Source organism: Baudoinia panamericana (genome assembly GCF_000338955.1).
Source record: "Baudoinia panamericana UAMH 10762 unplaced genomic scaffold BAUCOscaffold_10, whole genome shotgun sequence".
Classification (NCBI taxonomy): domain Eukaryota; kingdom Fungi; phylum Ascomycota; class Dothideomycetes; order Mycosphaerellales; family Teratosphaeriaceae; genus Baudoinia; species Baudoinia panamericana.
Genome location: NW_006911266.1, coordinates 1,005,295 through 1,031,925, shown reverse-complemented (window position 1 = coordinate 1,031,925; position 26,631 = coordinate 1,005,295). Strand labels below are relative to the sequence as shown.

Below are 26,631 nucleotides of genomic sequence, written 5' to 3'. Positions count from 1 at the left end.
TGTTGTCGACCAAGCAACAGCTGCCCAACTTCCTTCTTGTCTCATCCCTGCCACCTGTACTGCACCGATCTTCTGGAACGTCAACCCTGTCTTGTTACAGCTAGCTGACAGTTACCGGCCTGCAGCTACCGTGAGCCGTACCAGCGCTATTCCGACGCCCAGATCGACGTCAAGGACCGCATCTACGAGAGAGACAACCGTCACGGTCAGGTAGCTTTCGACGAACGTATCGATATTGCGGAGAGAGACTTCCGCGACCGAACTACTCCCTTCACCGAGGAGTACCGAGCAGAGCGTGGTTGGCAGGACAAGAGCACCCACCCTCGCGACTACCCACAGGAAGGCTACGCCGAGCGTGAGCCCGTGACATACGACGAGAAAGTCACCGTCAGCGAAGAACGCACCGTCGACCCACCTCGCGAACGCAAGCACCGCTTCGACATGGGCTACTACGACGAGGACGGCCACTACCACAGCTTCCGCCACGGCATCCAGCGTGCCGCAGACCGCATCATCTACGGCCCACGCCGTGACCGCGTGGAAGAAGACGTTGTCGTAGAGGACCGCGAAGTGACCACCAGCGCTCCTCGTCACACCTCCGAGCGCAGCTACGCGCGCGAGTACCGCGGCGGCATGCCGAACACCATCACCATCCCGTGCCACCACATCCGCATCGGCGACTTGCTCATCCTCCAGGGCCGCCCATGCCAGGTCATCCGCATCACCACCTCAGCGCAGACCGGCCAGCACCGCTACCTGGGCGTTGACCTCTTCACCAAGCAGCTCCACGAGGAGAGCAGCTTCGTCAGCAACCCAAGCCCATCAGTCATTGTGCAGAACATGCTCGGTCCGGTGTTCAAGCAGTACCGCGTCCTCGACATCCGCGACGATGGCCGCGTGGTGGCCATGACCGAGACTGGCGACGTCAAGCAAGGTCTTCCCGTCCTTGACCAGTCGAATCTGCTTAACCGCCTGCAAGACTCGTTCAACAATGGCCGTGGCTCCGTTAGGGTGCTGGTAATCAATGATGAGGGTCGTGAGCTGGCTGTGGATTACAAGGTTGTGCATGGCAGCCGTCTGTAAATGCATGGTGGATGGCGGAGAGGGGTAGGGCACAGTTGAGGAAGGAGTATAGGGGAGTGAGAGGAAGGAGCAGGAGTATGTGAGATAGGTCAGGAGTACAGACTGTGGATATTGTGCAAAAGACGGTCGTGACACACAGTTCGACCGCTGACCCACGGACCCAACCCAAACCCACAATCATGCTACCTCGGCCATTACTAGTAGAGCTCGAAAGTGCTGGGCGGGGATATGGTACATCGTATAGTGACTACACGCCGGCAGCGCAGCGGGGTAAGCTTCTCAAGAGACTGCAACACTTCGGCTGACAAGTTAGGCGTTGAAAAAGCGATTGCCGCACTATGTTCGGAGCATGCTGTTTGGTGGCTGGAAGGTCATTTTCGCGGCCATTGGCAAGTACTTCCAGCTTCCTTGTCATCCACACCGTTCCGCATCGGACCATTGCCTCCATCTCCTTGGGCAAAACGCACTTCTTTCCTATTCGTGCTCGGTCTGAAGCGTTACTGGTTGCATTGCAATAGATCTGCACTTCTCTTGGTACTGACAAGTCTACTTACCGAGTTGTGGTGTAGGATCAACTTACTCAGCTATAGGGATCAGGCCGAGCCTACACTGATCAGACCGAGCCTCCACAATGGCAACAGACCATCTCGACCCAGAGAGTCTGGCCTTTGACGACCTGCCGCCCTTCCCCAACGACGTTCCAACCGCACCACTCCTCCGCATCAGCCTCAAGAAGCTCATCGATCAAGACACCGATGAACAACAACGTCTATGGCGTGCCTGCTGCGACCTCGGCTTCTTCTACCTCGACTTACGTGCCGGCGTGTCTTCCAAACGCGACAGCTTCCTCCATCACTCAGACAAGTCTGAAAACGGCGACGGCGAGCTCAACGGCGATGGTCTGCTGGCGGACGCCGAAGCCATGTTCACCCTCGGCAAGCAAGTCCTCGAGCTCCCGGAGGTGGAGAAGGTGCAGTATGATTACCACGACGCGGGCGAGCAGGGCAGCTACTTCGGGTACAGACGCCTGGGTCAGAAACTCATCGACGGCGGTGATGGGAAGCGGGATGGCAGCGAGTTCTGGAATAGTTCGAAAGACGACTTACTCGGCGTCACTGACCCGCTCCCCGCACCAGCGGTGCTGCAGAAGGAGGGGAATCGCGCGTTGGTGCGGAGATACGTGCAGCGGTCTCACGCCGTTGTCACGCTTCTGCTTGGCGTACTGAGTGACCAGCTCGGTCTACCAGCGCATACACTGCAGAATCTCCACCGGCTCCGCACAACTTCCTGCGATATCGTGCGGTGGGTACGCGCGCCGTGGCAGCCCATGGACGAGAATAAGATCTCACTGGGTCAGCATACCGACTTTGGCAGCGTGAGCGTGCTGTTCAATCGACTTGGCGGGCTGCAAGTTCTCCCGCCTGGGGAGGGCGCGGAATGGAGCTACGTGCGACCCCTCCAAGGCCATTGTATTTGCAACCTGGGAGACGCAATGGTGAAGTTCTCCGCCGGGATCCTGCGGTCGAATTTGCACCGTGTTGTCAACCCGCCGGGGAAGCAGGAGGGCTTGACGAGGATGAGTCTGGTGTATTTTGCTCGGCCGGAGGATGAAGTTTTGCTGCGCGCACTTGAGGGGAGCGAGATGATTGATGCGAGGCGGGGACAGCAGGATGGTGGTGCAGACGAAGAAGAGGTGGTCACGGCGAAGGATTGGATTTATCGTCGCTCGATTGGGAGAAGGGTTGGTGTCAACCATGCCAAAAGTATGGGCACTGATCAGGAGGGTCTGAAGCAGTCATCAAAAGTTATCAGCGTCGCAAAATGATGGCGCACAAGCTCATAATTGACAGTTATGCCTGCTGTCTCTCTCAGAAGCAGCATGTGCAAGGTCCTGCTTGTCAACCGCTAACTACCGTAAACCAAATGCAATGCAACATGAATGTTCTACGCCCTCTCATCCCGCCTCCCAAGCCCACCACTCATAGCATACTGTCCCTCACGCTCGCCCTCCCTTTCCCGCCTCCGATCTCGATTCTCCCTCACAAAATCCGCCTCACTCGCAGCACCAGCACCGGCACCCACACTCGACGGCGCCGCCTCAAGCATCTTCGGCGCCCGCTCCTTCCACTCATCCGCACTATCATCGCTATACTCATCGCCCTCCTTCCGCGCCTTCTGCCGCTCTTTACGCTTCGCGGCCTTACGTTCGGCCCGCTCTTCTTCGTATCGCTCATCTGCAGGGTAAGAATAGGGTGTCAGTGAGTGCTTAAAGATATTCATGAAGTCACGAGAGCCGTGGACGATCCACATGCGTTTCTTGGGGAATCTGCGACCGCGCTCCGATTGCGCGTGAGTTGCGGTGCGATCGCGTGTAGCGGTGTCGTCTGCGGAGTACTAGTCTGCAGGCTTGGCTACGTGCACGCTATCAGGTCGCGAAACGATAGGAGGAGCAGTCGCAGACTCAACTCGCAGCTCACGCATGTCGTAAATGTAGTCAGATTCACCGCGGGAAGGGTAGCGTTTACCTCTGATCTCGCGTGTCCGATCTGCGAGCTTCTGAATGTCCTCTTTGGTGAGTACGCGCAAGACGATGACACAGTCAAGCCGCTCTTCGAAGCGCTCTTTAGCCTCTTCAAGAGCTTCTGGATTGACCAGTTTGCGGTCAATCTTGGTCCAGCGCGCGCCGGGTGGGATACCCTTAGCGGTGGCCTACGTCCCAGTGTTAGTGAATCCAGCTCTCGGGCATTGGGGGTAGCATACTGCACTTGCATCTTTCAACGGTGCCACGCCCTCTCGCATCGCATTCGGATGCTCTGGAAACTTCTGGGTCGGCCTCTTGAGGATGCCCTTTGGCTTTCTGTCCTCCTCTTCCGTTGGTGGGTCAACTATGCGGACACGGTTCTCTCGCCTATCACTAGCGCTGTTATCAATGATCTGGTAAGGCTCAGCGGTCATTGGCTCGTCCAGTATGCTCGGCTTCCTCCTGAGAGCGTGCTGACCACCAGATGATGCAGTGGTATCGGACATCGTGTCTTCGAAGCTTCGCCGGAGTTGCGGTGGTGGTGGCTGCTCGTTGAAATTCGTCAGGCCAACACCAGCATTCAGCTTAGGCTCTGTAAAGTCTCGTTCCTCCTTCTCGCGCTGTCTCTGTTCTCGCTCACGTCGGCGTCGCTCGCGATCCGGATCGGAGTCGGAGCTGACCTTCTCTTCAGTGGCGGCACGTGCAAGCTCACGCTGAACCTGCTCCATACGGCGCCGGTAGTCCTCGTCTGCATCAATGGCTGGTTGAGGCATCACTGCAATCGGCTCGCCGTGCTCACGCTCCAGGTTGCGCTCTTGGACACGCTCTTGTGGTACGCGTGCTGGCTCGCGATCAAGGTCTCTCGAGCGGTCAACGGGAGGAGGTGGTCTGGAATCACGCTCCGGTACCCGTTCTTGCGGCATGCGTGCTACATCGCGATCGAAGTCTCTGGGCCGGTCGATAGGCGGAGCTGCCTTCGGCGGCTCGGGTGGTCGCTCGAAGGCGAAGCCAAACCCCCGATCGGTGTCATTGTAGCGGTCTTCGCGGTCTCGGGCGTCGTAGGGCGCAGAATCATCAGTATGAGAGTCCGGACCCCGCTGTCTCCGTTCGCGAGGCTCCTTGCGTGGCGGCTCTTCGTAGCGTTGCCGCTCAGCTTCTTTCTCGGGGCGTGGTAGATCACGGTCTTTCTCACCTCTATCACGCTCGCGGTCGTAATCTCGGTCTCGGTCCCGGTCCTTCTCGCGTTCTCCATCTTTATCTTTGTCTTTGTTGAAAATTTTGTTAAGACCGAAAGCACCAGCAGCAACTGCCAAGCCACCCGTAGCAGCTTTCGCAAGACCACTGGCCCCGCCATCACCACCATTCTCCTTCCGGTAATCACGATCAACAGTATCACGTCGCTGATGGTGCCGCTCACGTTCTGGCTCACGCTCCATCACACGTTGCCGCTCCCGTTCACGCTCGGTTTCTGATTCGTACTGACGATCACGGTCTCGTGCTCTCTCACGGTCGACTTCGTGATCATAACCACGATCGTCATCTCGCCGTCGCTCACGCTCAAGCATGCGATCGCGCTTCTCCTGCTCTAGCCGACGTTCTTCGTGATGAGGGAGCTCCGGTGCAGTATCTCGTCGATGTGGCTCAGCGTACCCAGAGTCGCGATACTTGTGTCGCTCCTGGATGCTCTCATCGCTGCGCCGTTCATAAGGGTCCTTACTTGCGCTTCTGATGCCGAAGCCTCGAGTTGCAACCTCCGGATCCACCCGACGACTTACGCTGTTACGGCGCTCATGGTGGCGCGCCGGCCGCTCCTCGTAACCATACTGGTCGTATCGTTCACGCGGCACATCAGTGGAGATGGCTAAGGACCGGCCTTCTTTCGAGCTGGCTCTTGGTGGGACGTAATAGGAGTCGCGAGGGTCGTTAGGGGTATGGGCGAAGTCTCGTCCTCGCGTCGGTGATGCGGCCACCTTGCGCGTGCTGGCTCTTCGAACAGGAGCACTGTCGTCAATTTTGTCCCAGCCTCTCGTGCTTGGCGGCGGTCCCAGCTCCTTGGCAGATGATCTAGGATTGTAAGACGGATCAACAATGCTCACCGGACGAGTGTCCCGGCTGCCGCCACGATCCATGCTGCCTCTCCTCGGACGGAAGCCTTCGCGCCACCGTGGTTCCGTGGTGTTGTACATGCCCGCCGCGTCCGTGTACGAGTAGGCACCTTCATCATCGATGCTCCGATCGCGTCCACGGCCACGCGTGCTAGTATGGTAATCCTTGCGGCCTCTATCTTTGTCCGTCGTTGCGCCTCTGTAGCTCCGCTCAACACTCTCTCGTCGCTTGTGATGGCGCTCGCTGCCTCCCGCAGGCACGTCCACATTCGCGACAAGCTTGGCATTTCCATTGGCACCGACAGCGTACACTTTCTTATGCTGTGACGTGGCTGGGGTGACTGTGTCATAGGCCGAGTCTCTGTCACGCGTGCCTTTTAAAGGGCTTGTTGGCCGGGCAGAATCCACGACCACAGTCGGTTTGCTGCGAACAGGTATTTGACCCGTAGTGGAGGATCGTTGACTATCAGATAGCGAGGAGCGCCGTGGTCGGCCCGAGTAAGCACTTCTGGGAGGCTCACGCGCCGATTGCGGCACGGTGATGAACGTCTCAGTGGAAATGGGTATGACACCGCTGGATCTTGGGGAGGCAATGTACGAATGGTGCCGAGTTGGCGGCTGCTGATACGGATCGGTAAAGCTGTCGGAGACTCTTGCAGGGTTCTGTATCCGTCTACCACCCGGCGATAAAGGTCGGTGGTAAGACATCTTGGGTGCTGCAGATGATGTCGCGGAAGGAGCAAAGGGTATAGGTTGAAAGGTGTGGAGGGAGAAGGCGCGGGTCCTTGTCCTTGTGCTGGTCCACTGCTGTTCCATTGTCAGTCAGTATCATACCAGAGATATACCGGTGCCTGGCGCATGCACAACTGTAGTGTAACAAGTGACGCTGCCGACTTTCTAAGGCTTGCAGCAACTCGCAGCATGCCGTGCTCCTCAAGTCTCCGTTCCCACCGGCAGTCTGGCAATGCCATTCGGTGCGCTCTCCGAACACGATAGCAAAGGGTGGGCTTACATTTGCTTGATGCCCGAGTCCGTCTGGGTTGACCCTTGTTCAAATCTCCTGCTTAGCGTAGCACTTGGGCGTCAAGACCGCAAACGATGCTTGATTATGCCGACGTCCGTACAGTGCGAACCGGTCAAAGGCTGCCCGCAGCCTCACTGTCGTCGGATGCAGTCGACCGGTGACTTGACCTTTCCAGTCGTGCGCTGATCGGCTTTTCAACTGCGCGGCCCAACGACCAAGGGACCGTTCCCACCCCAGGCACTACGTCAGGCGTCGAGAGACAGAACGTAGCATCAGACACCTTCCAACGGTCGCAAGTGAAGTGTGGAATATCAGCTTTTAGCCTTTTGCGCGACAGGAGCGTCCTGCGAACGATTGACTGCCGGCGGGGAGGGATGGCTTACTTGGCCTCATGCAGCTGCAGCTGCACCTCTTACGCCTTCTCTCTGCCACTCTCTCACGCCCGCCGCTGCAGCCGCGCCATATGCAAAGTGGGCTGAGATGCGCTTGCCATCCCTGATGACGTCGTAAACAGCCCGTGGCTGTTGTGATTGGTCGCTGCGGCAGTGGAAGGCACGCGCCGTGTAAAGTTTGAAGGCCACGATCTACGGATCCTCCGACCACGTGAGCAGCTCTCGGAGGCCTGACCGCAGTCGCCGAGTACGAACGTTGCACAATTTCAGATGTTGCGTCTCGTATCATGCCCTCTAAATCTTACAAATGTCTATTTACAACTTCGCCTGATGCTCCTTTTGCCACTCATCAGAAAATGGATAGTCTATGTAGCCCTCTGGCTTCTTCGGCTTGTAAAACGTATCACGGTCGTAAGGCGCCAATTCTATCCCCTTCTGGAGTCGGAATACCAGGTCGGGTGTTGAAATGAAGTACCTTCCGAATACGATGATGATGTCCTTGTCCGTATACTCCTCGTCAACCGCCCTTCGTGCCGAGTCCGGCTTGAAGCCACCAGCAACGAGTATGGGCGAGGTGCCAGCCCAGATATCGACGAAGGGGTTGATCTTCTCCGTCGTCTCAACGTCTGCATTGCCTGCTATCCGGCTTTCGACAAGGTGTAGGTAGGCCAGCTTCAGCTTCTTCAGCTCTTCGATGAGATAGCTGAACTGGGGTATTGGGTCCTCCATTCGCATGCCTTGAAACACACTCCACGGGCTGAGACGGATGCCAGTCCGCTCCGCACCAATCTCCTTGACAATTGATTTACTGATCTCGAGCGTGAAGCGCGCTCTGTTCTCCACGCTACCACCCCATTTATCCGTTCGTCGGTTGCTGACGTCTTGTGTGAACTGGTCTGGCAGGTACCCATTTGCACCGTGGATCTCCACACCGTCGAACCCAGCTTCAATGGCATTCTTGGCAGCGGCAGTATAATCGCGGATGTATTGCTCAATCTCATCTTCGGTCAACGGGCGAGGCTTCGGGCTGTTGTCTGACATAGGTATGTCACTCGCGCTAACCACGTCGCCAAGTTCTTCCTTCTTCATGACATCCGGGTTGGCTGCTCGGCCGAGCGCCCACAGTTGTAGAAAGATCACGCCGCCGGCTTGGTGTACGCTGTCAGTTACAACCTTCCATGCCTTCACTTGTTCTTCGGTGTAGATTCCTGGCACGTTTGGGAAACCCCCAGCTTGTGGAGAGATAAAAGTCGCTTCCGTGATGAGCAAGGTTCCTGGGACGCAGGCACGCTGGCTGTAGTAGTCTTTGACAAAGGGTAGCTGGACATGGTTGTCGTCCGCTCGGAAGCGAGTCAGTGGTGCCATTGCTAGACGGGAAGACAAGGTATGCTTTCCCAGTTGCAAAGGCTCGAACAGCCGTGACTGTGATACTGGTGGCACCATCTTGACGATCAATAGCAATGAAAGTGCTAAGCAGTAGAGCGGTGGTAAGGAGACGAAGAACTATACTATACCTTTACCCCTACGTTGTTAGATGTGCGTCGCCTACGAATCCATTATGTAGAAAGAACTCGTGGTTTCTAATCACGTCAAGCAAGCTAGACCCACTGCCGCTAAACGTGCCGGCTGTTGCAGTAGCGGTAGCATGACGGCAGGGCAAGATGTCGTCGAAATCGGCTGACCGCCTAAGGCACCTATCTTCAGGGTGACGAGACCGTTCCCATCTGGACTCTGATTTGACAACGAACAGATCTATGTAACCTTTGGCCGAGAGCAGCCATTGACAGGGAATCATCTATCTGACCCATTGAGCTCACCTTGTCTACTGCTGCACCTTCGCCGGTGCCGCCTATCGAACAATCCCCGCCGATCTCCCAACGTCATGCTTCCTCCTGCCTATCTCGTCTGTTTGCGACGCGCTATCAGAAAGCACTCGCGTGTTGGGGCCATGGCATCTTTTGCGATCATCTTCCCATTGGCGGCTTGCGCTGCTGACATGGCCTTGGTAGTGATGCTATCTACCAAGACCCTTCGCCTGCGCAGCAGTGTAGAGATGTTGGTGGGTGTATAGGTAGGGACGACCTCTTCTTGCGTAGACTGCACACTGTTTCTTTGCGCCAAACGGACGCGAATTCATACCATTCCACCATTCAGCAACGATGTCTTCCGCAGGTAGCCTTCAGGTGTTGCCCAGCGGGGCTGGCTATGGCATTGTCATCGGCATTGGTGGCGTCTTCGCCGTGCTAATGATCTTCATCACTTGGCTACAGAACAGATGTGAGCGGCCCCTCGCTACGATTGAGCGATGAAGTAGGCTAATCGACCGTCAGATACTCGCTTCTCGACTAAGCAGGCAGAGGAGTTCAACACCGCTTCCCGCTCCATTCGACCTGGCTTGATCGCTGCGGGAATTGTATCCTGTCAGTACGTCCGACACACAGCTATTGGCTGGCGCTGATGTTGGGACAGCATGGACATGGAGTGCTACGCTGCTCACAAGCTCGACCTTCGCATACTCCTATGGCGTGTGTGGGCCGATGTGGTACGGTGCAATGGGTAGCTTCCAGATCTTGCTATTCGCGCTCATTGCGATCAAGATCAAGGCCAATGCACCGTGAGTGCAGATAAACTTCTGCTAAAAAATGGTGGAGACTGACTCTGGTATACTGTAGAGGCGCTCATACTTTCCCGGAAATCGTACTTGCTCGACACGGCAAGATAGCACACATCACCTACCTCTTCAATGGCTTCGCGACTAACATGCTCGTCGGTGCATGCTTGGTCCTCGGCGGCTCGCAGGTTGTCGCAGCGCTATCAGGCATGAATGTTTACGCAGCCTGCTTCCTGATTCCCATCGTGGTCGCAGCCTACGTGATCGCTGGTGGGCTTCGCTCGACCTTCATCGCTGATTATGTTCATACCGTCATCCTCTTCATAGCGATCTTTGTCTTCGGCTTCTCAATGTACGCCACATCGGATTTGGTAGGATCGCCAAGCAAGCTCTATGACCTGCTGCTGCAAGCCTCAGAGACGATGCCAATAACGACGAACAAGGATGGGTCTTACCTGTCGTTTTACTCTGTTGATGGGCTAGTGTTCGCCATCGATCTGTTTGCTGCTGGCTTTAGTACGTAATTGAAACAAGGCCTTTCTGATGTCTTAGACGACTCTAACCCTACCCTATAGGTACCGTCTGGCTGGATCAGGCGTACTGGCAACGAGCGATTGCGAGCAAACCGGAGACTAGCGTTCGAGCCTACATTCTCGGCGGCGTCGCGTGGTACGGCATTCCATTCGGCTTCGCAACAGCCATGGGACTCGGCTGTGCAGCTTTGACGGGCAACCCGCGGTTTCCGACCTACCCCAATCCATTGTCCGCCGCGCAGAACGGGGCCGGCCTTTCGTCCCCAGCCACCGCAATCGCACTACTTGGCAAGGGCGGCGCTGTGTTGATGCTCATTCTACTGTTTATGGCTGTTACATCATCAACATCGGCGGAACTGATCGCTGTATCGTCACTACTCACATTCGACGTCTACAAGACTTACATCAAGCCCGACTCGACGTCCGATAGGCTTGTGCAGATCTCGCACTTCGGCATCGTGTTGTACGCTTTGTTGCTGGCGGCCTTCTGCAGCATCCTCAATGCGGTTGGCCTCAACCTTACGTGGCTATTGACCATTCTGGCCATTATCGTTGGCGGAGCATCAATGCCTGTCGGGCTGATTTTACTCTGGAAACGCATGTCCACCGTTGCCGCTGTTGGCGCGCCATGGATCGGTCTCGTCTGCGGTCTCGTTGCGTGGTTTGTCACGACTTACAAACGGTCCGGTGCCATTACCGTAGAGACAACGGGCAACACCATCAACGCAGTCGCTGGCAATATCACGTCATGGGGTGTTGGCTTCATCATGGCAGTCGTGCTGTCGTTCGCCTTCCCAGCCAAATATACAAGCACCGATGCCAGGCACATCGAGCGGAGCAACAAGATTCAGGGCATTGCTTCGTCCACCGCACGCACGCCAGTCCAGCCCGGCTCGAGAGCAGCCGAGCTGGAAGATGAAAAGGACCATGAAAAGGATGACGACGACAAGACTGGGCCTCCCGCCAGCGCTCAACCGGAGGCAGCACCAGAGCCAGAGTCATTCGTGCCTACGGGGAATGAGCTTGTTGATTTCCTCGAAGCGCGCAACATGGAGCCGATGGACCCAGTAGCGGTGAAGGAAGGCGAACGTCTCGCCATCGGAGCGAACTTGGTATTCTTCTTCGTGGCCATCATCCTCGTGCCATTTACACTTTTTGGCACGAAATATATTTACGGCCGCTCGTTCTTCACGGGTTGGGTGGTGGTGAGCTTCATCTGGGTTTGGGCGAGCATGACCATCTGTGTGATCTACCCCGTTGTGGAGAGCACGGGTGCACTGAAGGACATCTCGAAAGGCTTGTGGAGAGACTTCCTCGCTTTGTTTGGCAAACGTAAGGCAAAGGTTGACGAGAGGACGGCGGGCGCGGCTTGAGACTCTATTGTTTACCGTACCCGGTTAGTGCTGCTTAAAGGAGCTACAGCGCCCTTAATATTTCACGACTTCACGACTGAAAATCTCATACTCATTCGAAGCTTGCATGCGCTGGGGCGGATGCGGCTCACGAAGAGACAACGAAAGTGACGCAGCTCGTACTTGTCTCTGCAGACAGTTCGAGTACCCTTGAATACTTAAGTTGGCTTGGAGAAGGACGCTGCACGTTAAGTGATAGGTTAGTGATCTATCATCACGTGTCTGCTTGGACCTGCCTATTACGGTCGCCGGTTTCTTCCGGAATGGGATGTGTCGAGATGTCTCTTGACACTGCGCCCTATACTGATCAGCATGGTGACTATTAGCTGAATTGCACCTCGGTCACACTGTTGCGAACCTGGACTGTACATATGGTGTGGCGGCGGACGCAACGTGCCTTCAAGTAAGATGCACGGGACGGAATCTCTTCGTTTGCGTTTTGGTCAGAGCCATCGAAAGGTATTGTGCGAAGTGTACAGTCATGTCACAACTAACCGCAAAAGCAGCAGCGTCGGCATCGAGATCACTGCACGTTCCAGGCAAGCCTGTGGTATTGGCCAATGTGTACGAGATTGTCAACGCCCGCGCGGTTGCTGCTTTGCCAGCCTGTAAAGCCCTTGCAACAGCCCGCTATGGCAACGCCAAAGCTCACGGCACCGAAGACAATGATCTGACGCTTGAGACGAACCTAGCGTCCATTCGTGGAATTGCCACAGTCGCCGAAGAATTTGGCAAGCCGTTGACTGTCGATCTCCAGGACGGTTACGGCTCAAGGCTGGAGGAAGCCATCCGAAGCATTGTGAAGCTTGGTGCGGTTGGCTGCAACCTTGAGGACTTTGACTCCGCAGTACAAAAGCTTTATTCGCAAGCGGAAGCGACGGATAGAGTCAAACGCGTCCTCGGTGTTGCAAAGCACAACGGGGTGCCTGACTTCGTATTGAATGCCCGCTGTGACGCCTTCGCTTACGGCGGTGACATATCCGAGGTCGTTGAGCGGGGGAAGGCATACCTCGATGCCGGTGCGACGACTGTGTTTGTCTGGGGCGGTCGTGCGCGTGGTATCAGTCGCTCTGAGGTGTCCGAGACGGTCAAAGCACTTGATGGACGCTTGAATGTCATGATGAAGCTGTCGCCCGATGGGCTGAACGTTGGGCAGCTCGCTAGCCTAGGCGTGGCTAGGACAAGTGTCGGTCCAGCGCTGCAGATCCTTGCTATGCTGACTTACTCTGAAGGAGCCGACAAGATCTTGAAGCAGGCCGAGAACAGCGAGGTTCGTCGGGACTGACGTGGGCTCAACATAGCCCGTTCGTTAGTCTGGCCGGGGGCGGGATGCTTACGACCGAGACGTCCAGTTGTTGGGTTAACGCGACGTTAGCGCTTGCACTGAGACAACTGCCGTTCATGACACCTTCAGATTGTCCATATCGTTCTCGAGCGTGGCCGTCACAAAGCCTCCAGAATGGTCTTTGCCGTCTTCAGTAGTGAAAGCTTTGATGACGGACGGTCGGTACGCCGCTCCCTCACAGTAGCCATTGCCATCGAAATTAGTGCCGAGCATTTCAGCGGCTACCCACTCAGCAGTCTGCGTGTGCAGACTCGGGGCCCTGAGCTTTCGTGGCACACCTTTCTCGGCTCTCTCCTCACTTCTGCCTTGGCTTGGTATGTCAAGTCCAGGGAACACCCAGCTTTGGCCGTTCACGAGGGCCTGGAAGATGGCGAGTTGATCCCGCAGATGCTCGTCCGCGTACGCGCCACTACGCCACTCGTCTTGAAGACTCGACAACACTTGCTCGACCAGTTCGTCCGTGGCGGCTTCGTGCGAGCGAATTTTCCGGTCATAGAGCCAGTCCCGGCCTACTCGAACCAGCGGATATTTTGGATCGTCTTCCACTGTTAGCACGGTCGCATGGTGTGTTGGAAATTGCTTACCGGTCGAAATAGTCGCTACCACAATGAAATACAATCTCTTATCGTGCTTGCTGTTTTCGCACGTGACTTCCGTGTCCATCGGCTGCGCCCTTTCGCCGCCCTGGAAGGCATCCTCCAGAGCTTGCCTGAAACGCTGCCGGAAATGGTCATGACAGGAGGAAGGCGCTATGAATGTTGCTTGTACGTTAGATGGTCGCACCAGCCGCCCTACCTGCTCTTCGCTACGCCATAGTCTGAACGGCTCTGGCCACCGTACAAACGCGCGAGCCGAGATCTCAAGGGTGAAACTTCCTATGCTCGTCCCTCCGTGACTCCAGCCTCGCTTTTCAAGCTTCGCATGCATCTCAGGGAATCCAAGGGCTTGCAGAGTCGGAAGCAGGACTTGAGTAATGTACTCGAACGACGGTGATCCAGAGACATTCGTTCCACCGGTGAAGGTCAAACGGATAGGTAGGGTTGAAGGAAACCTTGTGAACAGGACGAAGGGAAGGACTGCTTGTAATGCCAGTCCGGTACTGCCAGCCGTGCCAATGTTGATGCTCGAGTCCCACACTCGGCGGCCATCGCTCAGAGTCTGCTTCTTGAAGACTGGAGGTAGAGCCGGAAACCCAAATTTCGCACCCGCAGGAACAAAGCTCAGGGTTCTGCTGCACTTCACTGCACCCTCGACATGAGCCTGGCAGGCCCGTCCTAACCAGTCGACGCAGGCCAGATGCTGCGCTTTGAGCCCTCCACCTCCGGATCTGTTGCCGCGGATATTATGGATTTGAACAGGCGATCCGGTCAACGCTGCAAGGCACACAGCGATGCGAAGAAGCTGGCCTCCACCTTCAAGAGTACGACCGTCCAGGGAGAGCGAGCCGGGTGGTGCTGCGGCCATCTCGCAAATGAGACAGGATCCTGAACTGATCTCGGAATGGCCCTGGCAGAACAGCGGTGTCTTTAGGTGGTGGGTAGGTGCAGTGAGTCACAACCAAGTTATGACAGATCGACGGTGATCGTCTACGAAGGGGTCGCTCGACAAATCAGGCATAGAAATTGAGTCACAGATTGATGTGAAGAGTGGCTGCACCTTACCTGTATCTCTGCTCTGCTTGTGGGCTGTGGTAGGCGCTGCGCCCCCAATGCGAACAGCTTGGAGACAGCACCACCTTCTGCGCGATGTCCATGGCGTCGTTTGTTTTGGAAAGTACATCGTCTAATACGCGCATGAAGATATAGCAATCGTGCGGTATATTGGCGAGTGGTAGTGGTGGTAGCAGCCCAAGCACTTGCGTCACCACGCATAAGCCTGGCTATGTTGGTTTCACATTCGCTCCCGCCTGTCGGAGATCATGCTCCCACATACTGGAAGTTGGTAGACTCGCGTGATACAAGATCATCTCGCAATGGCGGACCGTCCCATGTCGTCGCCATAGTCCAAGGTCGGTACCTGAAGATCCTGTGCTTCCCTAAAGCAAGTCGTGCTTTGTGCTCGTCTGCCAGCGTTGCTTGTCATTGGTTGACACATCAGCCTATGGCATACTAGATTTCTGCGTCTCTTGTGAGCACGTCACAATGCAGCAGACTTGAGCGGGCCGTCGTGACGCTGGCGTTCACACCAGCAGCAACCCAACCATCATCCTTGCCCGTGACAAACGTAGGCAATGCCCTCGCTCGTCCTTGCGCATGGTGGTGTGCATTGAGTACTCGTGTGTCTCGGCTTGCTTCACTTTTCCCCACTGCTTCATCGCTCAAGGTGCCATCTCACGTGCGTGCAACGTGCTTGCAACGTGCTAATAGAACTCAATTCGATCTAATAGAAAGGGAAGGCATAACATCGGACAACTCCGCTCTTGCCGTCTGCCCGTACCGCTGGGCGAACCTTCTCACTCTTGACGATCATCTTCAATTCTATAGCATCGAGGAACGTATTCGAATATCACCGGCGGTGAGCGATGTCGCGGCGAGAGTACCCCGTCGCTGACCGCTATGAGGAACGGGAGAGTGACTTCTACCGCCGCCCACGGAGGGATCGAGACTATGAAGAGCTGGATATTGATATCACTCGAGCTAGATACCCTGAGTCACGTGCGCCAAGGGCAGAGACGGTGGTGAAGGAACGGGATACTATTATCAATGACCGTCGCACTGAGCGTGGGCCCAAGCAGCCGGACTTTCTCCGCGAAGATTATGGCAAGTCAACAGCAGGCCCATTGGTTCTAAGGGTGGAGAGGGAGGAAGACACCTACAGCCGAGCTCCGACAAGACGGCGAAGTGTGGAGAGTGTGAGGTCGAAGCCAGCGGAGCGAGTGCAGAGAGACGAGATAGTCATCCGTGAGCGTGAGCGAGACCGAGGACCGCCCTACCCTCGCAGCGACCGAGACTTCACCGAGAGGGATGAGGTGATTTTCCGTGAGCGTGATAGAGAGAGGGCACGATCACGGCCACCGCCACGGGAGCGAGAGGACGAGGAGATTGACATCAAGATCAAGCGGCGGGAGGAATCGAGAGGCCCTCCTGCGCGTAGCGAGTACCGTGAGCGGGATGTGGAAGAGATCCGCTTCCGTCGAGGTGGCGGTGACAGGCCCCCGCCTTCCCGCGAGGAGGTGGAGAGAGAGGAGATACGCATCACGGACACTCGCTCACCGCCATCACGTAATGAAGGCAGAGGGCGCGAGGTTGTCAGAGAGGAGATTGAGATCCGGGACGAGCGAAGCGCACCTGCACCGGAACGTCGAGGCAACATTGTCGCACGAGAGCACGAAGAATGGATTGTTCGTCGACGGCGTGAGCCGTCACCACCACCTCCTCCGCGAGACTACGAGAAAGAAGAGATCATAATCCGCAGGAAAGAGCGATCTCCAAGCCCAGAACCTCCTCCACGCGAACCGACTCCGGAGCCAGCTCCACCACCTCCGCTTGAACCTATCATTAGACCACCTATCATTCAAGAAGTCATCACTCACCATCGGCATATTGATCATGGAGTCGAGCGTGCACGCTCACCAACGCCGCCTCCGCCACCCGCACCGCCAAGCCCACCACGTGAGGATAATCTTGAGATTGAGATTCACCGCCAAGGCGTCCGTAACGGCAAGGCGTACGACGAAGATATCATCTTCGAGCGCGATGTCAAGGAAGGCGGTCGCAGAGACCGCGAGCGTGAAGCTCCTCGCAACGTTTCTCGGCGCCGCTCCCTTAGTGCGAGCACGCGGCAGTCGAAAGCCGTCAGCCGACGGTATCACGATTCCGACGATGACGACGATGATGTTGTCGCCGAAGCGGAGTACTACAACCGCAAAGTCCGCGAGCGAGCATATCCGGGCGAAGCGTACAATGGCGCAACCAAGGACTGGGCGCTTGTAGACGTGCCGCCTGGAACGGAGCGCGTGCGCATGGACGGTGTCGGCGGTGGTGCGCAGGAGATTACATGGGCAAGGTACAACGGTGAGCGGCGAGGCAAGTTTATCACCAACGACAGGGCGTATGAGGCTGAGTGGGGTAACGGAGGCTACGAGCCTCCTCCACGACCTGCTCCGCCGCCAGCCCCTACGCGAGAGGAGATTACAATCACTGAGCGCCGAATTACCGAAGAGACTTCACGGGGCAAGACGAAAGACAAGATGTGGACCGAGATCACGAAAGACCTCGTAATCAAGGAGGCAATTGACGAGATGGGTTACGAGTACGAAGACACGACTGACTTTTTTTACGTCATGGAGTATTTGAAATATGTAAGTCGGTTACTTACGTAGAAAGGGACATGTATGCGGCGTGCTAACCGGTGCTCTTGCAGGAGGACGTGCTGCACCTCGTCGAGCTTACAGAAGACATCCGCCGCGAACGGCGCGAGCGGATCCGCGAGATTCAGTGGGAGCGCGAGGAGCTGGAGCGCTTGCCGAAGCTGCTGCCACCGCCCCCTCCGCCCGTTCCGGCTCCTCCAAGAGGCAAGTACGACGAGCGGATCTACGAGCGTGAGTACATATACGATCGCGACGGACGGCGGTATCGCTAGGACACCACCTACGGTACGGAAGCGAACGAAGCGAGACAGTGCGAGACCGGGAGACTAGCGTTCAGGTGATGTGTGGCTCGCTTGATTGCACCCAGCAGCTCATCATTAAGCGATCAGCAGGATACATAGCGGCGTTGATCACAAGCATTAGCGACGGCGGAGATGGAATCATGGATCATGAGGTATGAACACGAATCACGAGATTGCTCAATAAACCTACAGCGAGTCGTATAACTTACTTTCCAAACTGTGCGTCAAACCACATCCATCACCGCTCGGCGACAGCTTCGTTGCCGCCATTCCCTGTACTAATGTGCAGTAAGATTCAGCATAACAATGGCCAACCCATTCTTTGCACATGAACTTCGGACACGTTCACAATGGCGAGGCAATGTGAAAACTGCAGTATAGGTAAGCAGTGGGTCAATGGCGAGAGTAAGTTCTTGAGCACCTCCCAGCGTCTGCTCTGCAAGACTTGGGCATACCAGAAGTATTCCCGTTGCCTCCAGATCGCCCAAAGACACTAATCCATTCACGATGCGCTCACGCTGCCTTGCGGTGGTGCTGGCCGCCCTGGCCACCGCTCAAGACCTCGACTGGGACGCCATAGAGGATGCGCCGCGAATACTCACACCCAGTATTCCTGTCGTCAATGCCGCCGTTCATCAGTCAAGCACGGCCTTCCCATCTCAGGCAGCTGCTGCTTTGGCGTCCCCAGCAGTGCCTACAACCCACGTGAAAAGGGTGAAGCTGTTCAAGGACAGTGAATGCATTTCAGTGCGTGCGGCAAACGACACCGTACAAAGCTGGCAGTCGAATCCTGCGTTCTCGGCGGCGGCAAGGAACGCATCTACGCCATACGGCTACACGCTGGCTTTCCAAGATAATACCGCGTCCGCATTGGGTGTATATGGCTATATGGGTTCCTTGGTGCTTGACACCTACGATCCATTATTCTGTGCGGGTCGCTGCGATGCGGTAGCCGGCTGCCAGTCGTTCAACATCTGTAAGTGTATCCCAATGCTCGCGACTCATGGTGAATGCTTACGAAAAGTGGGCAGACTTCGAACGGGACCCAGCCATCCAGCCAGGAAAGAACTGCACCAACCCGCCCTCCGTGACGGTGATAAAGTGCGTCTACTACGGCGGTCCTGTAACGCGAGAATCAGCCGGCAACATGGGTCAGTATCAAGAAGACTTCCCGGTCGTCGTGGCCGGTTCGAATGGCTATGTCAACAACAGCATAGCAGTTCCATACGGTTACGCCGGGCCAATGTCCCTCGGTAAGGCCGCCATCAACGCTCCTTTAGACTATCTGGGCCACGACACCTACATGGGCGTCAGGATCCTCACAAACGCTCCTTTTGATGTGGGACTCTGTGCCGCAGCTTGCACGGTAACGACGGCATATGCTATTGCGCACCCACCGGCGACCGGCGAGCCGCAGACGTGCCAGTTCTTCAACACGTATGTACTTTACAACGGTTCGCAGGCGGTGGGACAGTATTGCGCTCTGTACAATGAGACTTGGACGGAGTATTATGCGACGAATGTTGGTCAGTGGAGAGGGGAGGATTACTTCTCGATTTCGCATAGCTATGCTTATTTGCTTTCTCCTGGTGGGCCGAGTACGAGACCTTCAGGGACGAGTTGCTCAAATCTGTGAATAAGATTGGATGTGTGTCCGGCCTTGGTGAAAGCAATTCTGGGAGTAATGTATGACTGTCATTGCCTGTCGGTGCGCGCACCATGCATGAGATGGTTGATCTAACTGTTTCTGACAGTGTCGCGCGACTTATGGATGGCTAGCACGGTTTTGGCCTTGAGATGTGATGGTGAGAAGGACAGCACTGTACTGGACACCTCGTTGTCTATTTCACAGCTATATACTTCTACGTTTTAAGGTCTTTCACATCTATCCGTGTCCAGTGATAAGTGATGTCGGCAATGGTGACGGTCATTGTCATGACGTCCCGAAATACGGTCGCAGCCTATTCCTAACAGCAGACGGCCTGAAAACCCAAGCTCAAGAGGTTGTACTCAGGCTTGGGTTCACCATCGTTCGCGCATGTACATCGCTTTTCTGTGCTCAAGCACTTTCTGAAACGTGTGAAGTATATCTTGTATGGGTGATCACAACGAGGTCTCGCATTCAAGGTCACAGTCTTCAGACAGGCCGAATACAATGCACAAGCGTGGAATACGGCGCGGGTCAGGAGAGTAAGGCCGTCAACACTGACTGCTCAACCACCGATGTGTCTGGCGGCAATGTCTTTGAACACCTGCTTGAGCCACCATACGTGGATTCTGGGATCATCCGTGAGTTCAGGATGGAACGCAGTACCTACCACGTTACCTTGCCGAACTGCGACGATGTCGCCATCCTCGCCGAGATCCTCAGCGGTGGTCGTCCGGTCCTTGAGCGTCCTTGCTCTGCCCGGTAACCGGCCTAGGATCTCCACCGGAGCAGTCGTGGCACGCTTGGATGGCGCGATGACATTGCCGCCAATGGTTGCCGCATTCGAGTCTGCGGTATTGGATGTCGTGGACGGTAGGACCTTCTCCACTACAGGCGCACGTATGAAAACGGAATGGAACGGTAAGCCATCCTCTAGGAAAGGCAACTCAAGATCCGCTTCGAAGCTCTCGACTTGCCGACCGAAGTAGTTCCTCTGCACTCTCACGTCCAAGCCTCCGATGAGCTCCTGCCCGGTGGTCTTGGACCTGTTGGCGCTTTCCGCCAGTAAGATCAAACCCGCGCAGGTGCCCCATACCGGCTTACGGTCGACCTTCACGAAGTCACGCAAAGGTTCCAGAAGGCCTGACCGCTCGGCGATGAGGGACATGCTCGTGCTCTCACCGCCCGGAATAATCAAGGCATGGCAGTGGGCCAGTTCAGAAGCGTTGCGAACCTCAATGAAGCGCAAGTCCTTATTGTCCACGTACAATGCATCTTGCTGAAGCCGCAGCTCAACAGCAGCTTGATGCAGTAGCTTGATGTGCTCAATGAAGGCTCCTTGCAGTGCGAGGACGCCTATCGTGGTAGGGCTCATGTGCTTCGCGGAGGCGGTGATTGCAAGCGGTGGTGGCTGATGTATCACTTCTAGAAACTGTCCGTAAGCGTCAGAATCGTCCAGATTCGGCGAGGCAAAAGCACGATCGCCAGCCTGTGCTTCTCACTTCTGGGCGGGACAGAGATCACTGTGGCGTTCAATGTTGGCGTTGAGAAGTTTGTGGCTAAGACCAAGCTTTCGACGCGGCAGCAGCCGTTGATGATTTCCTCCGAAGCGAGATGACGCTCCGGCAGATCGTTGCAGCTGCAGCACAGCTCCCGAAGCTTTCTGCACTTTGGGGGTTTAGAAGACGACACCACTGCTATCCACACGGGCAGTCTCAGTGGAGTTGCGTTCCGTACAGCGATGATCGCGATGATCATCTCTTGAAGAGACTAGCAAGGGTCCCTTAGTCGAGCTGTCAACAAGATCGAGGCGGGCTCGATATAGACGTAGTCGCAAACTGAATTTCGCTTCATGGAGAGGAAGGGTTCGCGGCTTGGTCCGGGCTCTCCAAGGCACACGAGCATTGGTACGAATGTGCTCCTATTATTGCCGTCCTGGGCTTCGGTCATAGTGCATGCACAGCAACAGTACCGGTACCATCGTACGGTCAGCACATGGTGAGCTTTCTCCGCGCACCAGATATTGCTCACTCAAGGTTACATGCGCATCTTGTGCAACCTCGTACGAACATCATCCACGTTCGTGTCCGTGGTGTCCCAAGATGGAACACGAGCTGTCCAAGGGCGCCGATCACGGCTGCGCTCCGCGATCCTGACGCTATGACGCACCGGACGCCTCGTGTTCCTTGAAACTCTGGGAACTTTGTGCGTCGCCCATGTGGGCAGGGTGGAGAGCAATATTGAGCGCAACGGCTCCCCAATGTCATCGCGGATCGTGAACATCTCATTTCCAATAGTCGTGTGTCAAGCGAATGCTAGCTGAAAGCGTACGGCGCTCAATCAAATCCAAGGTTTGCTTGACCGCCGCACAACGGTGTTGGCTGTTTCGCGCGATAAGCCTGCGCCACTTCCTAAAGTGTTGGCTGTGTTGGCGGTGCAACTTCGCCAGGCAGACAGCGGTCAGTCATACCACTCCTACCACTCCTTCACCGGGCGTGGGGCTGTTGGTAACGCGCGTGTCGTCAGCTGTAATTTAGTTGTTAGGAGTAGACAGTCTTGCTTGCATAGCGGTAATAATGAGAGAGTGGAAACGACGCCGCTGGGCTCCCGTTATTTGATTACAGGTAGCGTTAATCAAATGGCCGAACGGCGGCTAAGATCGTAAAGCTAGAGGAGCCGCTCACTGAAAGCCCGTGCGGTAAGCGTCCAACCTCACTCGACTTTGTTGGCCAATCGCTGCGTCACCAGCCACGTCGTTCTAGCCAGAAAGGGGACGGTAGCTCAAGCCTCTCGGGCTTAGTCTTGGCCTTAGCACGTTAGGTCTTGTTTCGCTGTGCCAAACCAAGATAGTAACACCCGAAGTAGGATGCCTCTGCTCACGGTTGTCTCTGTGCGCAAGAACAGCCGCCCCATCATCATCCTGGCACATGCCTGGCGCAGCGCTCTGACCGCACAATGCAGACGCCCCCTGGTCTGCGCGATGAGCCTTGCGTAGGGAGGCACAGGGCAGGCCGCCGGACAATGGAGGAAAACATGCAAGGCTCCCGGGTCGGTGACCGAGCCTGTTACTTCAGTCATCGTCGACGGTGGAGCAGACGAGCCAGACAATATACTTCCGTCTGCATCATCGTCTTCGGAACATTGTTGCTTCTCGCCTGGCCTCCCGCTACCTCCACTACCTCACGACGCTCGCTGATCTCATCGATATACATTGTGATAGCCGCTGTCTTCTGCGGCTCCCCTCCCGAGAGACACGGAAGAAACGCTTGGGAAGTCTACTACGCACACGACGATCTTCGAAGCTTGATTCGCGGATCTGGCTCTCAACTGTGGCTACCTGTGCATGAGGGTCTGATTGCTGCCGTGGACGCAATGGCTGCTGCTGCTGTACTCCCTGTCGAGACCTCTTTCCTTCCGCCAATACCGCCACCTATCTACCATCCAGTCAACACCTCACCAACATCGCCGCTCGTCGCCAAGATGAAGCAACAGTTCCTGTCACTGGATATTCCACTGCCGGCCATGCCTGGCATGATGAACCCCGGCTTCTCAGGCTTCGAGACGAAGTCGTACCCTCAACTGGACGACGAGCCGGAGCTAGTTACCTGGTTACTAGACACGCGGACACTATGGCCAGGCGACAACATCTGGACGGCTAAGGGTGCCGCGTACGCAATGGGCTTGATCAGCTTAGAGGAGCAGAATGCTATCGCGTCGAAGATGTTTATCGCGGACGCAAGGATGAGCTTGGGGAGTGCGTTGCTAAAACGACTCTTCATCAGCAAAGCTTTAGGCATTTCGTGGACGGAGGTCAGGTTAGCGAGGAAAGGCAACGAGAAGCACGGAAAGCCATGCGCCGTTGACAACTACGGACGACCTATCAGCGGCATCGACTTCAATGTATCACATCAGAACGGTCTCGTCTCATTAATAGGCTGGGACGGTCGACGGCGGCATCGCTACTCACCCAATGGCCACATCCAGGGCGTCTTGTCTCCCGGTGCAGGCTGCGACGACGTGATGGTTGGTACCGACATCGTCTGCGTCAACGAGCGGGAGACTGCACGACAGACGATCGATGAGGAAGGCTTTGACGGGTGGGTTGACATTTACGATGCCGTGTTCTCGCTCGAGGAGCGCTGGAGCATGAAGTACGACGTCGATGCCGTCACATTACTGGATGGAACAAGACTAAGCGCACATGAGATTGGTCGCAACGATCGGTGCATACAACCTAACCAAGAACTCACCTGCACCAAGAAGACGGGCGAGGAGATCACCTTCTCCTCGGAACTACTCATCGACGCCAAGCTACGGAGATTCTACACCTACTTCACGCTCAAGGAGGCTTACATCAAGCTGGCTGGCGAGGGTCTTCTCGCACCTTGGTTAAAGCAGCTCGAGTTCTTCAACGTGCGCTCGCCACGACCCGGTACCGTCGCACGCTGCTCTACCCACGGCACCTGGGGTGAGGAAGTTGACGACGCGGAAGTCAAGCTCCATGGCCGTCACGTAAACGACGTCAAGATGAAGGTGCAAGCGTTCGAGGAAGACTTCATGATCAGCTGCGCCATCCAAGGTAACATTCAAGGCTTGAAGATCCCGGCTTTCCAGAAACTACATCTGGACAAGGACGTGCTCAACATTGCGCGCGACACGCTTGAGCGCAAAGACTCGTTCATGTCGCCCGCAGAAGCCATCGAGCAAGACCTCAATAAGGGCAACGACAAGTCACCGAACAAAGACACAAGCGACATTGACTACTTCCGTTCAGTCGCCGACGTCGAGTCGCTACTGTCGCCGTGGGAGTCGCGATACTGGTGAAAAGCTGGAAGGAGTCCTTGATACCAGTCACACACACTTCACTCATCTCCGGCACGCTTTTTGGTTCGGAGAAGCGATCACCTCGTGAACAAACACCAGTGGTTCACACCCGTCCCAAACCAGCAAACTGCTAGAATGCGCGTGTTCGCGTACCACATGCAGTCAGTGTGGGGCAGATACCACGCGCAAATCCTTCGGATATTGGCTCGGCGCAAAGCGTCTAAACCCTCCGATCCGAGACTTGCATGTGCTCACCTAAATGTGCCGAGGACTATCCCAGCCCACAACGGCGGAGTCGAGGGGCCAGATCTGCGCTTGCATGCGCACTCGGCTGACGACACTGCTACCGCATATGGACATCGCGATACGAGACACCAACCTCCTCACACCGGAAGGCTGGGACAGGCAGACTCCATCGTGTGCTTCTATCTATACATGGCAACACTGGGCTGAGTTGGGGTTCCGGGATCGGCGGGCAGCCAACGCTCCCAGCCTTTCATCCTCACGAGCGATGACTCGCGCAGCGTCCGAATGGGACGCCAACATCATCACCATAATACTTCACCAGCCTCGTTTGGGATGGGGCCCTATTGTAAACGTACCTTAACTTCCAACTTTTTACTCCAAGCATTGGCGTTCGAATTGGAGGTACATCATGTCTTGGAAGATACCCGCCGATGCGAGAAGATCAGCGTTGGCGTCATTTATTCTTGGGCTATACTGGGATTGATAGAGGATTGGGATGCGAATTGGGCTTACCACTTGACACGGCCGCTACCTTTTGATGATGAAACCTTGTAGCCATAATGCCAACTAATGTCTGTCATTAATTCAACCTTACACACCAATCTCATGTATGGTCTCAATTACTTTGCTATTTGATGTCTGTCTGACTGTGTTCGGTTTCGTGTGAGCTGAGCTGAACTTTCAGATCTGGATCCGGAGCGAGGTGGCTTCTCCACGCTGACTGTTTGGACAGGAAGAGACATCACACTGCGTCTCACAGCCTCTAAGCTCTCTCCATGCAGTATGTCGGCGAACGTGCCTGTAGGTACTGCTATGCTCGCAACCTTGCGAGAAGACGAAAAGTTGCTGAAAACAGAAGCTTGCCGTAGCCATGACAGAAGCAGCACCAAAGTAGACCAACGAACTTATCGAGCGAACTGATTGGCCCGAAGATGTCTTTGCGTGAAAGAAGTGAAAGTGATTCCGGACCCGCTACCTCCTCCGTAGCCTGCACTCTCGCCTACTCTGAGGAGTTACGAGTGCTCAACGCTCACCCAGACACAGCAACAGAGGAGTCCGTTGCCCTTCGGCCGCTTGCTCCCTTCGGTTGACAAGCAAGTTCGCTATACTTGCACGCACTTGCCATGAACGCATTAGTCGATTGTCGAGAGTGCGGCGATTCGGCGCGTTCGGGGTAGGCTTTGTTCGGGCTGGAGGGCAAGGTCTTATATAGGATTAATTCTTCCTTCCTTCTTCTGCTGCTATAGTGGCTTTGGTGAGGAGTAAGAGGCAAGAAGTTGTGCATGTCCTTGTTATTGTTGTTATGCTGGCCGGCTGACCTGGAAGCGCGCGCCTTTCTCGCTCCGGGGCCGTATGACTGTCGTGCCGGTATAACCGGGTTCGGATGAGCGGACTGCTGTCTGTCTGTCTATGCTCTTGTTTGGGGTGCTTGACAGCATTTCTCCAAACTGCCGCGCAGGTGCGTCTCGCACGCATGGGAGCTTCTTATTACATCCCGCGCTTGCGGTATATGAGTATCGGAAGGGGCGACACCTCGATTCCAGAACGTCGCTCTTACTTCCTCGCTCCCAGCGTCTCAGCATAGCATAGCTCCACCAACGCCGTCGCTCGACAATGACCCCATAAATCCACTCAAATAGCCACTTTGGTGTATCACGCCACATGGACCCAGCCCATCCCAGATCATCTGAGGTCACTGTAGAACTCCCCATCCCCCTGCGCATCCCCCTCCTTGAACTTCTTCCCATACCCGCCCCGTCCCGGGTCATACTCCTCCCGATACTCATCCCTCACCTGCCCCCCACTCTTGCCCCTCCCATACTGCCTGCCCTCCGCAAACCCCTCATCCAAATCACACCGGATAATCCGCTCATCCAACTTCGTGCCACCCACATACTTCAGGCAGTCCAGCGCATCAGCATGGGTGTAGTATTCCACGAAACAGAATCCGCAGGGCGTTTTCGTGAACCGGTCCAGGCCCATGACGAGGCGTTTGATTTCGCCGCATTTGGAGAAGAGGGCGTGGATTTGTTCTTCGGTTGTGTAGAAGGAGAGGTTGCCGACGTAGAGGGTTGTGGCGGAGGAGAGCTTTTCTTCGAGGTCGGGGGAGGGGGGACGGTTGGTACCTGTGCCGTCGTCGTTGGGGCCGCGGCGGCGCTTTTTGTACTGTTATAGGCAGTTAGAGGGTGGGCAGGTGGGATGTGCTTGGGGGGCATGGGTACCTTGCTCATGGCGTAGGTGGATGGTTTGTCCAGTCTTTCGACCGTATTGCGCAT

The 26,631-nt window shown here is 55.8% G+C and overlaps 12 protein-coding genes across 12 annotated transcripts; 7 read left to right on the top strand and 5 right to left on the bottom strand.

The window, feature by feature from the left end:
• Nucleotides 1-633: 633 nt before the first annotated feature.
• Nucleotides 634-1,083, top strand: BAUCODRAFT_74911 (uncharacterized protein; the record flags this gene model as incomplete). Its single annotated transcript, XM_007680606.1, has 1 exon — nt 634-1,083. The coding sequence occupies one exon, from the start codon at nt 634-636 to the stop codon at nt 1,081-1,083; it is 450 nt and encodes a 149-aa protein (XP_007678796.1).
• Nucleotides 1,084-1,714: 631 nt separating this feature from the next.
• Nucleotides 1,715-2,908, top strand: BAUCODRAFT_74629 (uncharacterized protein; the record flags this gene model as incomplete). The annotated part of the gene is made up of 2 exons (XM_007680578.1): nt 1,715-1,906; nt 1,949-2,908. The coding sequence occupies 2 exons, from the start codon at nt 1,715-1,717 to the stop codon at nt 2,906-2,908; spliced, it is 1,152 nt and encodes a 383-aa protein (XP_007678768.1).
• Nucleotides 2,909-3,027: 119 nt separating this feature from the next.
• BAUCODRAFT_158802 (uncharacterized protein) lies at nt 3,028-6,795 on the bottom strand (the record flags this gene model as incomplete). Its single annotated transcript, XM_007680897.1, has 3 exons — nt 3,853-6,795; nt 3,561-3,792; nt 3,028-3,467 (listed from the first exon to the last, which is right to left on the bottom strand). Exons 1-3 carry the CDS (start codon nt 6,523-6,525, stop codon nt 3,028-3,030), a joined length of 3,345 nt encoding a protein of 1,114 aa, XP_007679087.1. The 5' UTR covers nt 6,526-6,795.
• A 478-nt stretch (nt 6,796-7,273) lies between these two features.
• BAUCODRAFT_36680 (uncharacterized protein) lies at nt 7,274-8,648 on the bottom strand. Its single transcript, XM_007680494.1, has one exon. It carries the CDS (start codon nt 8,566-8,568, stop codon nt 7,441-7,443), a length of 1,128 nt encoding a protein of 375 aa, XP_007678684.1. The 5' UTR covers nt 8,569-8,648; the 3' UTR covers nt 7,274-7,440.
• Nucleotides 8,649-8,883: 235 nt separating this feature from the next.
• Nucleotides 8,884-11,720, top strand: BAUCODRAFT_94392 (uncharacterized protein). Its single transcript, XM_007680896.1, has 5 exons — nt 8,884-9,402; nt 9,456-9,545; nt 9,595-9,739; nt 9,798-10,252; nt 10,312-11,720. The coding sequence occupies exons 1-5, from the start codon at nt 9,285-9,287 to the stop codon at nt 11,640-11,642; spliced, it is 2,139 nt and encodes a 712-aa protein (XP_007679086.1). The 5' UTR covers nt 8,884-9,284; the 3' UTR covers nt 11,643-11,720.
• Nucleotides 11,721-11,902: 182 nt separating this feature from the next.
• Nucleotides 11,903-13,023, top strand: BAUCODRAFT_223719 (uncharacterized protein). The gene has a single exon (XM_007680895.1). The coding sequence runs from the start codon at nt 12,163-12,165 to the stop codon at nt 12,964-12,966; it is 804 nt and encodes a 267-aa protein (XP_007679085.1). The 5' UTR covers nt 11,903-12,162; the 3' UTR covers nt 12,967-13,023.
• Nucleotides 13,024-13,080: 57 nt separating this feature from the next.
• BAUCODRAFT_26381 (uncharacterized protein) lies at nt 13,081-14,490 on the bottom strand (the record flags this gene model as incomplete). Its single annotated transcript, XM_007680374.1, has 1 exon — nt 13,081-14,490. The coding sequence occupies one exon, from the start codon at nt 14,488-14,490 to the stop codon at nt 13,081-13,083; it is 1,410 nt and encodes a 469-aa protein (XP_007678564.1).
• A 670-nt stretch (nt 14,491-15,160) lies between these two features.
• BAUCODRAFT_36674 (uncharacterized protein) lies at nt 15,161-17,684 on the top strand. The gene is made up of 2 exons (XM_007680493.1): nt 15,161-17,326; nt 17,389-17,684. The coding sequence occupies exons 1-2, from the start codon at nt 15,548-15,550 to the stop codon at nt 17,605-17,607; spliced, it is 1,998 nt and encodes a 665-aa protein (XP_007678683.1). The 5' UTR covers nt 15,161-15,547; the 3' UTR covers nt 17,608-17,684.
• Nucleotides 17,685-18,144: 460 nt separating this feature from the next.
• BAUCODRAFT_74996 (uncharacterized protein) lies at nt 18,145-19,273 on the top strand (the record flags this gene model as incomplete). The annotated part of the gene is made up of 2 exons (XM_007680610.1): nt 18,145-18,613; nt 18,669-19,273. 2 exons carry the CDS (start codon nt 18,145-18,147, stop codon nt 19,271-19,273), a joined length of 1,074 nt encoding a protein of 357 aa, XP_007678800.1.
• Nucleotides 19,274-19,886: 613 nt separating this feature from the next.
• BAUCODRAFT_58739 (uncharacterized protein) lies at nt 19,887-20,660 on the bottom strand (the record flags this gene model as incomplete). The annotated part of the gene is made up of 1 exon (XM_007680554.1): nt 19,887-20,660. A coding segment is annotated over one exon (774 nt), but the record flags the coding sequence as incomplete, so codon positions are not given.
• A 2,159-nt stretch (nt 20,661-22,819) lies between these two features.
• On the top strand, nt 22,820-24,109 carry BAUCODRAFT_74871 (uncharacterized protein; the record flags this gene model as incomplete). Its single annotated transcript, XM_007680602.1, has 2 exons — nt 22,820-23,228; nt 23,292-24,109. 2 exons carry the CDS (start codon nt 22,820-22,822, stop codon nt 24,107-24,109), a joined length of 1,227 nt encoding a protein of 408 aa, XP_007678792.1.
• A 1,929-nt stretch (nt 24,110-26,038) lies between these two features.
• On the bottom strand, nt 26,039-26,631 carry BAUCODRAFT_74746 (uncharacterized protein; the record flags this gene model as incomplete). Its single annotated transcript, XM_007680591.1, has 2 exons — nt 26,039-26,521; nt 26,578-26,631. The coding sequence occupies 2 exons, from the start codon at nt 26,629-26,631 to the stop codon at nt 26,039-26,041; spliced, it is 537 nt and encodes a 178-aa protein (XP_007678781.1).

Excerpts from the sequence above, each read along its gene's own strand:
- BAUCODRAFT_223719 (XM_007680895.1), top strand. The coding sequence starts at position 12,163 with ATGTCACAACTAACCGCAAAAGCAGCAGCGTCGGCATCGAGATCACTG.
- BAUCODRAFT_36680 (XM_007680494.1), bottom strand. The coding sequence starts at position 8,568 with ATGGTGCCACCAGTATCACAGTCACGGCTGTTCGAGCCTTTGCAACTG.
- BAUCODRAFT_94392 (XM_007680896.1), top strand. The coding sequence starts at position 9,285 with ATGTCTTCCGCAGGTAGCCTTCAGGTGTTGCCCAGCGGGGCTGGCTAT. Across the intron at positions 9,546-9,594 it reads CGCTGCGGGAATTGTATCCT|CATGGACATGGAGTGCTACG; the intron begins GTCAGTACGTCC and ends ATGTTGGGACAG. Across the intron at positions 9,740-9,797 it reads AAGATCAAGGCCAATGCACC|AGGCGCTCATACTTTCCCGG; the intron begins GTGAGTGCAGAT and ends GGTATACTGTAG.
- BAUCODRAFT_36674 (XM_007680493.1), top strand. The coding sequence starts at position 15,548 with ATGTCGCGGCGAGAGTACCCCGTCGCTGACCGCTATGAGGAACGGGAG. Across the intron at positions 17,327-17,388 it reads TCATGGAGTATTTGAAATAT|GAGGACGTGCTGCACCTCGT; the intron begins GTAAGTCGGTTA and ends GTGCTCTTGCAG.